Source organism: Rhea americana, unplaced genomic scaffold, assembly GCF_003343005.1.
Source record: "Rhea americana isolate MKP2758 unplaced genomic scaffold, rheAme1 scaffold_0, whole genome shotgun sequence".
NCBI classification, from domain to species: domain Eukaryota; kingdom Metazoa; phylum Chordata; class Aves; order Rheiformes; family Rheidae; genus Rhea; species Rhea americana.
Genome location: NW_028185037.1, coordinates 2,622,254 through 2,635,778, shown reverse-complemented (window position 1 = coordinate 2,635,778; position 13,525 = coordinate 2,622,254). Strand labels below are relative to the sequence as shown.

The 13,525-nt window shown below is 36.9% G+C and overlaps 1 protein-coding gene across 3 annotated transcripts in view; it reads right to left on the bottom strand.

Annotated features, from left to right (window-relative positions):
- The window catches only part of RAD54B (RAD54 homolog B), a 67,442-nt gene that overhangs the window by 10,692 nt on the left and 43,225 nt on the right, over positions 1-13,525 (bottom strand). For all 3 annotated transcript variants that reach the window (XM_085305702.1, XM_085305781.1, XM_085305613.1), the window contains 6 exons: positions 13,281-13,481; positions 9,877-10,164; positions 7,127-7,289; positions 6,235-6,460; positions 399-606; positions 10-149 (listed from right to left, as the gene is read on the bottom strand). In XM_085305702.1, the coding sequence (XP_085161828.1) occupies positions 10-149; positions 399-606; positions 6,235-6,460; positions 7,127-7,289; positions 9,877-10,164; positions 13,281-13,481 (1,226 nt within the window). The remainder of the gene's footprint in view (positions 1-9; positions 150-398; positions 607-6,234; positions 6,461-7,126; positions 7,290-9,876; positions 10,165-13,280; positions 13,482-13,525) is intronic.

Sequence of the window (13,525 nt, the reverse complement as noted above, 5' to 3'; positions counted from 1 at the left end):
ATAATATACCTTTGTTGCTGAAGGTTCTCTGGACCTGACTATAGGCTCCTCATATATCTTTCTATAAGTGGATAAAGAACCAAGTATTCCTGGATTTACAAACTCTATTAATGCATAAAATTCTTGCAAGTCATTTTGAATTGGAGTACCTGAAAAGAGAAAAAAATAWTTCTGCATTTGTTAGTTTTTTATTGCAAATGATAGAAGTACAATCATTGAATTCAGAGTTTAATGCTGAGAATGAATATTTCCATGTGAATTACTGAATTTGTGTATTTAATACCAACTCCCCAAACTTATACTGTGCTTATACAGCAGTACTTASAATATCTTTTATCTTTTACCTCACCTTCCGCTTCTAGCATAACTAAATATTAGAAGTAACCATAGATACCAACCAGTAAGGATAATTCGCCTCTCACAAGATAGACCAGCAAGGGCTGTAGTTGTCTTAATAGAGCTATTTTTCAGACGATGTCCTTCATCACAGATTAGAAGGTTAAATTCTGTAGCCTGAATTGGATYCAATGAGCGCAGTAGCATCTCATAACTGATTATCATAACTGAATAAAGCGGAGAACTGATGAATTCTTCTACTTTGTGATCCTGCAAGCATAAAAGAAAATATATGACACAACTATCTATTTGAAGATCACTCATCATATTACTTAATCACCCAGTGTCTACAGAAATTTTTCCAACCTGACACAAAACATTTACTACCTCCTCCAAGAGTTTGGATTWTTGATTCTTTCCTAATTTGCAAAAGAAATATGGGATATGACWCAGCGATTTAGAATTTTACCACTGACAGTTTATTATTCTTTCAGGCCTTCAGATCCCCTAAGACACATTACCATGAAGGTGAAAAGCACAGACTCCCCGTGACAGCTTCCCAAGTCTTAGCGTTTAGGTGAGCTTCAGATGGATAATTAAAATTGAGATAATGAACAGGCCTAAGTAACTGCCCATACACTCACTTTGGGATCTCGAGCTGCAGTGTTGAACTGCACAACAAGTTACCACAGGTATTCCACCAACCTAAAATTTCTCTTATAAACAGAATATGAGACTCACTTTGCAGCAAACCCTTAACATCGATAGGTTGGCTGACAGGTAAGAGCAAGCTGGRACCCAGAGCATGAAGCCAGTAATTATCCCCAGAAAACATGCCTGTCCATCTACAAATGGAATTGATTCCTAAACACTGTATTAATGGTCAGAAAGTGGTTGTGAGCCCCTCCACCTTTATATCAGCCTTGAAGCCCTTTTCCTTCAATGGACATCAATACTTTTGAACTCTTAACTCTGGTTAGTTTATTTATTTATTATCAAACATGACAATGAAGAAAACCAAGAGCTGTTCATACCATAGCACTGGAGTCTGAACAGAGCAGGAGATGAACAGTTCTAGACCTTAGAGATAGAACTAACTTTAAAAAGAAACACAAAAAGTCACTGAAACTATTTTTTCCCCAAAAGCTTCCTAGAAATAGTTACATTTCCAAACAGTTCTGTGAATGTATTGAGGTTGTTTAGTTTGCTTCTGAAGTGCAACCTATAACGGAAAGAAAAACTGGAAAAAAATAGCCTTTCTTATGATTATGTCTAAAAGTGGAAAATTCTACTGTGACCACGTCCCTTACCTTAGCTCCAGACACGAATTGCCTCCACACTCCTTCCTATTCCCAAGCAGTCCCTATGCAACGTAGATTTTACACAGCTCTCACTAAAATAGTACATTTTTATTTTTAATTGCTACACATGCCAGAACGTAATTTCTTTAGTACTGACACTAAACAATACCTCAAAAGTTACTAAAATCAAATCACTCAGTGAATCAGACAGTGAGGAAAAGTACAAGACTAAACACTTGCAACCAGTCAGTTATACAGCTGGACAGTTATATACAGCTTGATGTAAMGAGTAACTAGATAATAAGCACATGCAGTATCTCTATGCTTTTAACCATGTTCAAAAATTAATGAAGGGATAAAGAAACTTGCAACAAAATGTTCAATACCATTTAATAGAATAGCTTCCTTAACACTCCAGTGACTCATGAGCAACAAATTATTAATACTATTAATCTGCGACTGCCTCACCTCCCAGTGAGTATTCAAGAAATACCTACTTGGTAATCCCAGGAGAACAAAGGAAACCTTCATTATAATCTGAAAAGTCAACATTTTACATGCTCTCCCAGAAGAAGGAGGCACAATACGTTCTCATGACTGCTGAGATGATTCAAAGCAAGGAATCATTTCTCTTTGGGAGACAAGAAGGATGGCTTTCTTAACAAGGCAAATACTTYTGCCTGATAATAAACCCACTATTCCCTAACTGCATTCATGAGCTAAGCAGACTATGGTCCCAGCTCAGAAGCTGAAGGACCTCTTTAATTTTGAGAGCAAATCTAGTTAGAGTCTAAGAGGGTATTTTTATTACCAAACAAGATCAGCTATCAGMCACAGACAACTAAGTCTGGAGCCAGATGGTGTAATACACCGAAAAAGCAACCCACTTACTTCTCACAATCTTTATAACCTCCTAGCAGGTGATTCAAACCAATCTATGGGCCAGATTTGGCATGCTAAGTCCCACAAAGTAGCTTCTGGTAGACCAGTGCCCACACCCTGCTCTGAGAGGACAAGYCTGTGACAGAGGCAGCAAGAAGAGGTGCCAAGCAGGTAACAAGGACATGCCACCCTTCCCCTGCCTCCCCCACGGGTCTGGACTGGATCAGCGCATTTCTGTTGCTTCCCAGACTGCAGTGAAGAGAGTGAAGAGCTCTGCCTTTTGGGGGGGTTGTCATGCATCAGAAGATGTCCAGGGTGCAGAAAGCATTTTGTTTTCCTATGCTTTCTGGGCATGAGCTGAGAYTACAGGAAAAGCGCTGAGGTACTGGGGTACGGAGGAACTGCCCCCGTCTTCCCTCTCCTGGGAATTCAGCAACTCTTCTGGCCTACTTGCACCTCTTAGAAAGATCAGGAGAGTCCTTACATATTATAAGCCCCCTACATCCAAACGTAATATATCCACCACTGTATATAATAACAGCAGAAAAATGATGGAGTAAAAAATAAAATAAATTTATAAGTTAATTTTGAATAATTAATTTATCCTCTTAATTAGCTACAAGATACATTTGCAATTAYCCAAAGTGACTTGAAAGGTTTAAGCGAGTTGCTCAGAGCTACATATGGAGCAATTGTCAATCAGTATTAGAGCTCCATAATATCCCAGACCTACTCTGTGAACAGACCCTTCTTTGCAACAATTCAAATCCAAGGTAGCCACTGAAGTGGAAATTAAAAAGTWCTGAATCACAAAGCAGTGTAAACCTTGAATTAATTCATTCTCCARACATTTTGACTTAAAAAAACAAATCAAAACAACCCCAGCAGAAATGATATTCTCAATCAACAGATAATGGAATTATTCTCTCAGATACATCTCAAATGCTGGTAACATGGATTAATGAGACCTGAATGCAACCTTTGTGGGGATGCCCTCGTTTAAGACCAAATGTCCTCTACATGACACTTCCATTTTAACAGAAATAAACTGTAATCACATTTTAAAAGCAGATGAAATTAAATGTACTGGTTCTTTAGAGAGTTTATTACTGAGGGGTTAGAATCAGTTCTTARTGCTTCACTGTGAAAGTGAAGAAAACACACCTCACATCTTAACAATTCTGCCAGTTCTTTGAATGTACTCCTTATATGCAAGAACAGAAAAAAACTCTGAGACAAGYTCTTCCTTTTAAGTTATACTGAAAAAATAGCAGCATGATAATTGCTGTTTTTCCCTAGAAGATAGACAGGAAGTAATTTTGAAATCCCTCATTATACCCCAGGAAAGTCACATTGTGTCTTGCTTTGCATGACAATGTATTCCTTGCTATTTGGGAATACAATCTTAAAAGCTGCTGCATGCCCTCAATTCCAAACAGCTCCAGTCAGGTGGATAAGAATATTAAAACTATTTAAATTAAAGGGGAAAAAAAGCGTATTGTCATTTGGGGTCATAATAATTGAGAGAAAAACATTCAATTATTTCTAGCTCAKTTTTCAGGTAAAAGTATTACCATGCTATATTTTGCCTTGTACCTACTTCTTTTAGAAACTTTCTCAACCTCAATCACATTACATTACTGTTCCTGACAAGTCAATTTTCTTCATTGCCATGTCTTGAAACAAGTTACTAAAAATGCAGGTGATGCATTTTACATATTTTTTTTTTTTATTTAATAAGAGTACTTATTACCTAGGCAGATGTGTGTATGGGCCCCACTGGAATATAAGCTAGTTTCAGGGCTTTGGGGAATTTAATGATAATAAGAATGGAATACAAAGAACTACAAATTATCTTTACATAAAAATATAAAGAATTTGTTTACATAATTTTGTAAAATCTATAAAAGAGAGTTTTAAAACTTTCATTTTGTCCAAAATATTCACTCTCCCATATAGACTGTAAAGATGATACTGTAAGAAACTAAAAGCAAATCTGGTTGCTTTAAGAATTAGGTCATCTTTAGAATGAAGTACTACTAGTTTCTTCGATTTACTTGTATGGAACTATTAGATTTAAAAATAACTTCAGAAAATAAATATCTGTATCTCTGCTGCAGGCACCGATGTAGATACTGCAGGTTTATCATTTAGATTTTTTTATTTCCCTCATTTACCACAAGCAAAGCTGTCCACTGAGTTTCCATTCTACTTCATTCAGTGTTTCCATCTAGTCCTGCCTAGCAAACACTGGTGACTAAGTGTCTGGTTACTTCAAAAAGTAGTCAAAACATGTCTGTAACACAGATACAGTCTAACACACTTTACTGTTGTGGTACCTTAGAGCCGGAATGCTTTATTCAGACATTTTAAGTAGCTTCGTCTATATACAGGTACCCCTCATACTTCTCCCTTACATTTTAGAGGCACAGGCCTCCAGTGTTTCCACTRCCTTCCACTGGTGCAATTCAAATATACAGGACAGAGGAAAAAGTAGAGGTAGGGCAGATTGTTGCATGTACACATAGACAACAGAGCTGTGTGTTTGCTAAATAACTTGTCTCTCTCTGTGCTGTGAATGCCCACTCCATAGGGGCATGGGGACCAGAAATTCTAGGAAAATTAATACTGGAGTGTAAATTACAAAAAAGGAAAAGGRAAAGGRAAAGGGAAAGGGAAAGGGAAAGGGAAAGGGAAARGGAAAAAGGAGCTTAAATTTGGAAGTTTCACAAGTGTTAACAAAGGCATGAGCAAGTCTCTTGTTTACAATTTCACAAATACAAGCCCTGAGGAGATCCAACCCCCTGACTGAGGTATTAAGCTAAACTTTAAGGGAAAATACACATGGCAAGAAAAGTGTTACTGGATTACTAGAGCAAGATGCAGATCTCCTCCAGAGAAAGACCTCAGTCAGTGATCTTATCCCTTAAACCTGTCTTTTACTTTACTAAGTGCTTACTTGTGGTCAGTAAAGACCTCTGAAGCACATAGTCCATGCTACAGCTTTTAGTCTCTGCAGTACAGTACCCAGAGTTTTGTGTTTCAAAAACAAAGGCAAGAGACTTTGTCAGCACATAGGATTCATTGAGGCAATACAGCAACACGGGAGTGCTCTTACCAGATGCAACAGCTCCACTGTAGGAGGGACAGGGATCAGCATCATCCAGCTTCTTGTTCTAAGACATGTACCTATCATCCTGAGATTTTAAATCATCCTCACAGAAATCTACCTCTTGGTAGTAACAGTAAAGTGAACAACCTTCTAAAGTAACCTGAAGTAGACAGCTGAAGCAAAGAAGAAAAGGTTTCCAGTACAGAGCAAACGGAACTACCCAAGAGACTGAGTAAAAGTGAGCCAGAAGCTCTGTTACATAAATGCACTGTGGCATACAGCAGAAAGTTCTTCTTCAACATTATAAATGGAAGAGGCACAAGGAGGACCACATCACCTCCTACATCTTCAAAGGTGAAGCCTGAAGAAAGATTGGACAGCTATATGCTAACACAGGCAGGTGAGCTTGAGTTATCACCGGGGCACTGACAGCTAAATGGACACACGGACAATTACCTGAAGAAGAGATGAAGTATTCCAGATAAATTTTAGTTAGAAGTATTAGTTTTTGTCTCCTGTTTCAAAGAAAAAGAAAAAAAAACACACAAAGTCCTATTTTGAGTGTCAAACATGACCCAATCTCCTTTCTAAAATAAATCTTACCTGATCAACTGTAAAGACTTTGATCCTTTCACTTCCCAGCCATTTCTGAAATTCTTTTTTCCAGTTTTTTACCAGACTCCCAGGGGTGACAATTAGTGCTCGCTTTACTACAGGTTTACATCCATAGACCCCCTGACGCAGAAGAGTCCAGACAAGCGAAATGCATTGCAGTGTTTTTCCTAAACCCATTTCATCAGCAAGAATAGCTCCAAATCTGCCACTAACTCTGTAAAAAAATAATTAAGCTGTAATAACATTTAAAAAGGCATATCCTTTTTAGTTACAGCTGGTTTGGGGATCATTTTTTGTGACTGTTTCCTGAAATACGAAGATTCTACTTATACTTACTACGCTCTACTGTAGCTTTTCATTCAGTTACACCAGAAGTCCTTAGGGTGAAACTCTTGTTGTTTTCTAGGTTACTCCACTAGTCTTCCAAAACCAAGTAGTTTGAATCTTTTCTTACAGTTAGAAATGTTACAAAATGCATTATCTTTTTAATGCTTCCATATACCTTAAAGAATCTGTAACTTGAGAAAACACTTCTGAAAATAGTACTCTATCTTTTCTAACAGGTTAGTATTTCAGCTTCTGTATTACAAATACCCGAATTACCAGAAAGCAGTGGGCTTTAGCATAGGTCAGACAGTATCTGTCTTTAAAAGGCTTAATATTTTATTAGAACTGACAGACCTTTCAGTGTACTAGCTTCTCATCACATCTGGCAAAGTCAAGAAAACATGAAGCTACATACAGATGAGAAAAAAACTGTGCAACCTTTATTGAGTGAAACATTAATATGAATTAATTGAACAATTTCCTCAAATTGCCAAATTTCTAACATGGACATGAAAATATGTTTTGAAAGCCAAAAGGATAATTATCTTCTTACCTCATTCCCATTATACATTCATACAGAAATATAATTCCTTCTTTCTGATGTGGTCGGAGATTATTTACAATGTAAGGATCCACAACTACATCCACCACAGGTAAACCAGCCTTATTGAACATCCACTGATGACTTGCATTTGGTCTTGGCATAACTAAAGAATCTTGAAGTTCAAAACATATGCAAGTATTGTACAAATCATTTATTTCTACTCTATTAACAAAGTGTTATTTCTCTAACTATAAACACATGATTTCACAACCACTAAAAATACTGTTTAATATGTTGTTTGTTCTCAGACAGAAAATACATTTAAAAACAGAGCATCTAGATAGCTTTCTAAATAAAAATCCTTTACATACGACTCTAAAATGGTTTGCACTTTTCTCAAATGTAAAGGTAACAAACTGGAAAATTTCTGAGTATTTTGCATGATAATGAGAAACTGCCTACCTAATAAATATTGCAYAACTACTTTGGATGCTAATCAGAAGCAGCTCTAAGACTTCTTAAAGAAAAGTTTAGGGAAAAGAATGTAAACAAAGACCTAGCTAAAGTCTTGACACTATATTTCAAAGGGATATTCTTGTAGATACCCAGAAAGACTTCTCTGCCCAAGAGAGAGAGATGAAAAGACAATGATTTGTTAAAAAAGACAGCTGAACTGAGAGTGAGCTGACAAAGGCTGCCAGAGTGTACACATAAAAGTTGACAGGTTGGAAGACATRCAGAGGCAGTGAAGGCATGAAGTATAGGACTATATACTATGGCTACATCTGAAAAAGTTTTGCYTGCCATAATTTTTATTATTGATTTTATAAACTCTAATGTCATTATTTTACTAGACGATGTCCATACTCCGTTGCTTAAACTGACGTTACGCATCCTCATTGAAAAGCTGAATTGTTAGAGGACAGAATGGGCAACAGCTTCTGATATCTTATGCCATTAGAGTACATCTGTAYTGATACTTTGTTCAAGAGAGTAGGTTGGCTGAAGGCTTGTATTGTTCAGGGATTACATCCAATTGTGGCTGTGAATATACAAAATCCAATGGTGACAAAAAGACAACTTTTCTGACAAAATTTTTCAGCTTCGGAGATGGGGAATAAACAAGGCTTAGACAAGCTATGGACAAAAAGCTTAGAAATCATACATGGAAGATAGGCTTTACATCTTGGTCATGTGTGCCYGGTACCCTCAAGCAAGAGGATAAATGTTATTCCATTTTGAAGAAACTGCATTCAATCGACTACTGCTACAGACATCCACGCAGACACTTCTGAACAATCCAATACCAGCTAGCTCTACTGAACTAACATGGTTCGTATTCAGCGAACTATGTCCCAAAGTCCTGGTCTAGGAAAGTGTCTCAGGTAACTTCTGAAAAGGGTTATGTAACAAAACTTTAAATAAACCATGTGATTCTCCTATGCGAGCAATGCTAATGACTGAAGATCCCACCTCTTGATGTATTTAGGGCTCTCCGTATCAGTTTAGGGACATCTCATAGGGGGTACTCAAATTTACCAGCAGATAAGCCACAGAAGAATAAGAATTAGAATAAAACCTAGGTTTTGAACTAAACAGTGTAAGGAATTAATTTGGGTAGTGAATATTTCAGCTCTTTTAAAGATTTCAGGTTAAAAAAATTAACGCAGTATCACCTTGCAATCACGGGAAGGAACATTATTAGGCACAGCATAATGTGAGCTGAATTCAGATCAGAAGACTGTGCTAATAAGACCGCTCTTACAGAAGTGCAACTGATATCATTAATTACCACGTGATTAGGATCTCATTGTTTATTTACATGGGGAGAGGATGATAGGAAATTTACAGAACAGTAAGCCAAGTAGCAGCTTTGAAACCTGCTGTGCTTTTCAGGATAGGAGGTAAGAAATAGGATGGGGCAAAACTGTAGTAAGAATGAGCAACAAACATTTTTATTTAAAAAGTAACAACTRCTCTACTTAATAACATTTCTTTGAACAGTTTTAGCTTTCATCTGAAAGATAAAGCCTTCAGCAGAACATTGTTCCTAATCAGCAGGCTGTATGCCTGGTTTGTTATTAATAGAGAGATGAGAATTCCTTGTTTAGATAAGCAATGCCACTTCCTGTGACTATCAAATGTTTACAAGATCCCTCTTATACAACTGCTTATCCAGCCTGTTTCCATATAATTTGTGAATTCTTGTGGCTCTTCAGCACAGGGTAGGTCTAGCATTACAAAACAAAAAACTTTTATTCCAAAACATATCCTGTTGAGTTTAGGCAGTTTAATTACATTCACTGGCTGTGAAGGATCATGCAATGTCAGGAGCAATTATCTGAATCTGGCTTAACCTCTTTATTACTGATCCTCCACTGTAATTACTATGCTGCTGTATTCTGTCAGTACTTCACTGACCCCAGTGGGAACTCATATTGAACATTTAGCATATGTCAAACTGTTTCTCTGTTCAACATGCTCATTTATCTTGGCAAAACTCTTAGAAATCACTCTTAACTCATTATTAACTTTCATTACCTATGAAAAACTTTATGTAGCTCAGAGCATTTCTGGATTTTACACTTATTAAAAGCACACATGATAAAATCCTAATATGGTGTTAATAGAAACATTACTACTGTATCTCAGAAATACTTCAGTAATACATTGGAGAATACAGAAATTTTGATTACATGCTCAACTTTATTATTATAAGWCAGAGCATGCTTAAATAAACTTAAAAATCTAAATCTTACTTGAAGCATTTGGATCATGGCGAGGTTTGCAGCTTTGAGAATCTTTGAGCGTATTCTCTKTAGTATTGGGCTGACAGTGTCTTTTGAATGGATTATAGAATGGTTTTGTAGTAGTTTGCAATAAAGTAGTTGGAATTGTGTTATGAGTCTCTATTCCAGTCTGAAAACATCTGCCACTGCTGAAGTCTTGTGCTGAAATTACACCCATCACTTCAATTTCTTTTCCTCCAATCCTCAGTGTCTGACCTTCATCAAGATTTTCCAGCTCCTTAGATTTGTATCCAGTACCTAAAAGAAAATAAAAATCTAGTAATTAGGACAACACAGCAAATACTACTTCCTTAACATCAATACTCACCTGCAGGAAAGAAAAACAAAACTGTCAACAGGTACTGGATTGTTAAGCAATTGAATTTTTGGACATTTGAATTCATAAAGCCTTTCTCWACTTACCAGAGCTTGATATTTCAGCGAAAATAATCAGAATTATAAGAAAATACAAGGCTACAGGAGCAAACATTCTATCATCCATCCACATCTAAGACTAGTTCTATTGAATATCAAGTATTTGATTCAGGGAATTTCAGCAAAAAAAATCAGCGGCATATCATAAAAAGCAGTAGCTTGCCTTAGCTTTAAGCTTGTTCAAAACTACTGACTTCTCTTTTTCCTTCCTTTCACGCCTAAACACCACTAGCTCCGCTTGCTGATGATTTAAATGAACAATTGAAAAATTGTTCTAAACTAGCTTTTTAAAATTAGAGTTTCCTATACATCTAAAAGCTTTACTTCCACATATGCCCTAAATCATATACACTCTGATTTTTGACTAGCTTTATCAACTCAATACTTTGTTCATTCCAAAACCTATCAGGAAAACAGATCTGGTGCATTCTTCCATGCCCCSTTAGAGACTTGGTCAGGTGGGCATTCTCAGACCACCTAGCAGGTACTGTTAGTCTTATTACAAAATACAGCAACAGCTGCCACCTYCTTTTAAGATGATGGTGACGGAAAGAGTGGTTGTTCCTTCTTTTAAAGAGCATTCTAGTGGTTAAAGCTCTCACATAAAAATGGGGTGCTTATACATAATTTCTTCKCCTAACTCAGGGAGCTCAAAGCAACATCTCTACCTGGAAATTAGAAGCAGGCATATCTTTTACTCCAATTGTCAAGTTTGTACTACTTAGGGTAAACAGGCTTGAATCTTTAGTTAGGCCAAAAAAAATAAAGAGCATTACTCCATAGACTAGCAGGTAAAGCACTGGCCTGCGATAGAAGCAAAGTTCCCCAAGGTTATACACATTTAATCCAACAATAATTATATATAAAGAGCCTGGGAGTTGTTCCAAAGCCCATATCACTTCTAGGGATAAGTGTCTTTCCTCAAAACGCAGGTGAAGATCTGCATTTGAATTCCTCTAAGAGGAAGGAATTAACTGAGGTGTTCCACAATCTAAGCACGTGTTGAAAAACAGTCTAGCCCAAAAGGAAAAGGATGTATTTTTATTCTCTCTAAATGCATTCAAAAAACACAAAGCGATTTTTGCTTGGTTCTTGAAAGGACATCTGCTTTCAGGAAAGAGCAAGATGCCCGAACATAAGTGAATGCAAATGCCTTCGTAAATGAGCTGCCTGGAGAGGGGATTTTTGATTTACCTTTGTTCAGCATTTTTTTTCCTAGTACTACCTCTACGTAGCTGCAAGCTGAGCATGCTGAATACAGGTGCCTCTCTGCATAGACTCTTGAATTCAGGTCTGAAGGCTCTAACTCTAAGACAGGATTGGCTTTAAGGATAGATGGGAACTCAGGAGAGGCAAAAAAAAAAAAAACAAATCTACAAAACTCAAACTTTTTTCTGGCTACCAGAAAGAATTATTTCTTAAAATAGAGCAAATCAGAAGAAATGCAAGAAGTTAYGCTGCCTAACTTCAAAACCAAGCTAAAGCCAGTGCTGTTTTTGCATTCTCCTACCCTTTCCCAGATCCAGCTCTGAAATACCTGAGTTAAAAAAAATAATTTCCTTAGCACTTTTTTTGATTTTAAAATAATAATCTTCATTTACTCACTGTAAACTTCCTAGTRTTAAACACACTTTTTGAGGTAATCACCACTACAGGACATAATCCTTTTCCTTCTCACTCAATGGGCATGTAGAATAATTGCATAAATTTAAAACTTAAGAYTTCTTAAATTGGTGAATTTATGCTTTTTTAAAAAAAATCAATGAGCTATATGGCATCAGAGCAATGAAAATAACTCTGAAGGGGGGAGTAGCACCAATGACATTGACATCATTGTGCTCCCTGACACCATCAATCATAGCAAAAAGATTTTTATCAGCGAAAACTAGAATATTCATTTTCCTATTGTATTTTCTGCTAATTCAAGAGGACAGGACTTAAAAAAAAAAAAAAACACAAAAACAAGAGGGTGGTGGCTGATGCATTCCAGGCATTACTCTCCTCCTCGCTTTCTTCAAAAAGAAGCAAGCCAGTACATATATTGCTTGCTATAAATGAATTCAAATTAGCTTGTAAGTCAGAGGCTGATTTGCAAATTAAAACTGCCTGGTCGTAACAAGGCTCACAATGTCAGCATTGTAACAAAACAGCAGAGAAGCCATGTCCTAAAATTAATCAAATTGTGTTTTGTAGCAACATTGTCCAATCATACTCCCTTACTAAATACCTTTGGCTCAGTTAGTACATTTAATTCTGGCTTTGCTTTCAATAAAAKAAATTATTGCTTCTGAGCTGACTGCAGCCTATAGTTTGCTAGTCTTATTTTTAACTCTGATATCAACCCAAACTGTGTCTTACAGCAGCAGCTGCTGCTAAAACTGCAAGACTAAAAATTGCTACACAGTTGACTTTGGCTTGGCTGGAAAATGTCGCTGTTGCTTGTCTTTCCAACAAAGATAATATTTTTAGCCGCTTGACTAGCTGAGAAGTCCAGATCCAATCTTAGACATTCCCAATTATTATATTACTGACTGGAATAAYTGCAACTTACCTGTATACCTTCCTCTAATTCTAACATTTTCTCTGCTGCATTACCCAAGCAACAAAAATCGACTTCTCATCYTCCATTTAGCAGCTCTGATGAATTAGTGCAGCAGTTTGTTTCTAGATCTGCCCCTCCTCCTCCCCCAGACTAGTATTTGGTGTTTCTGTGAATAATGTTATTCAGCATGCCCCGGTCTCCTCTATGCATCTGCTTCATGTATAAGAAGTATAAAGCTTTATTTTCCAGAAAGAAAATCTACTTTTTTTTTGCATCCTGTGGTCGACAGCTTAGTGTTAGGAACTCTAAGCTATCAAAAGAGCTGTGTTTCTTTTATTCAAAGCACATTATTTTTAAGCCAGTTCTCCACTTACACACATATGCAAATCTRCAGTACCTCTTCCAATGTCTTTGCCTTCCATATCTTTCAGTATTACAGACTTCCCTTTTGTAATAAGGACAGCATCACCTTCCCACTTCTTGTGCTTTTTCTTTGACRCCTTACACCACACAACACTGAAATATTTTGTAAGGCAGTCAGGTTCTTCTTGAGCTGCTCCTTCTCCTGCCGCTCCTGATGTTGGGAAATACAGTGCATCTAAAAGGGAAATAAAATAACACAGAGTATCTAAAGTTCTCTTG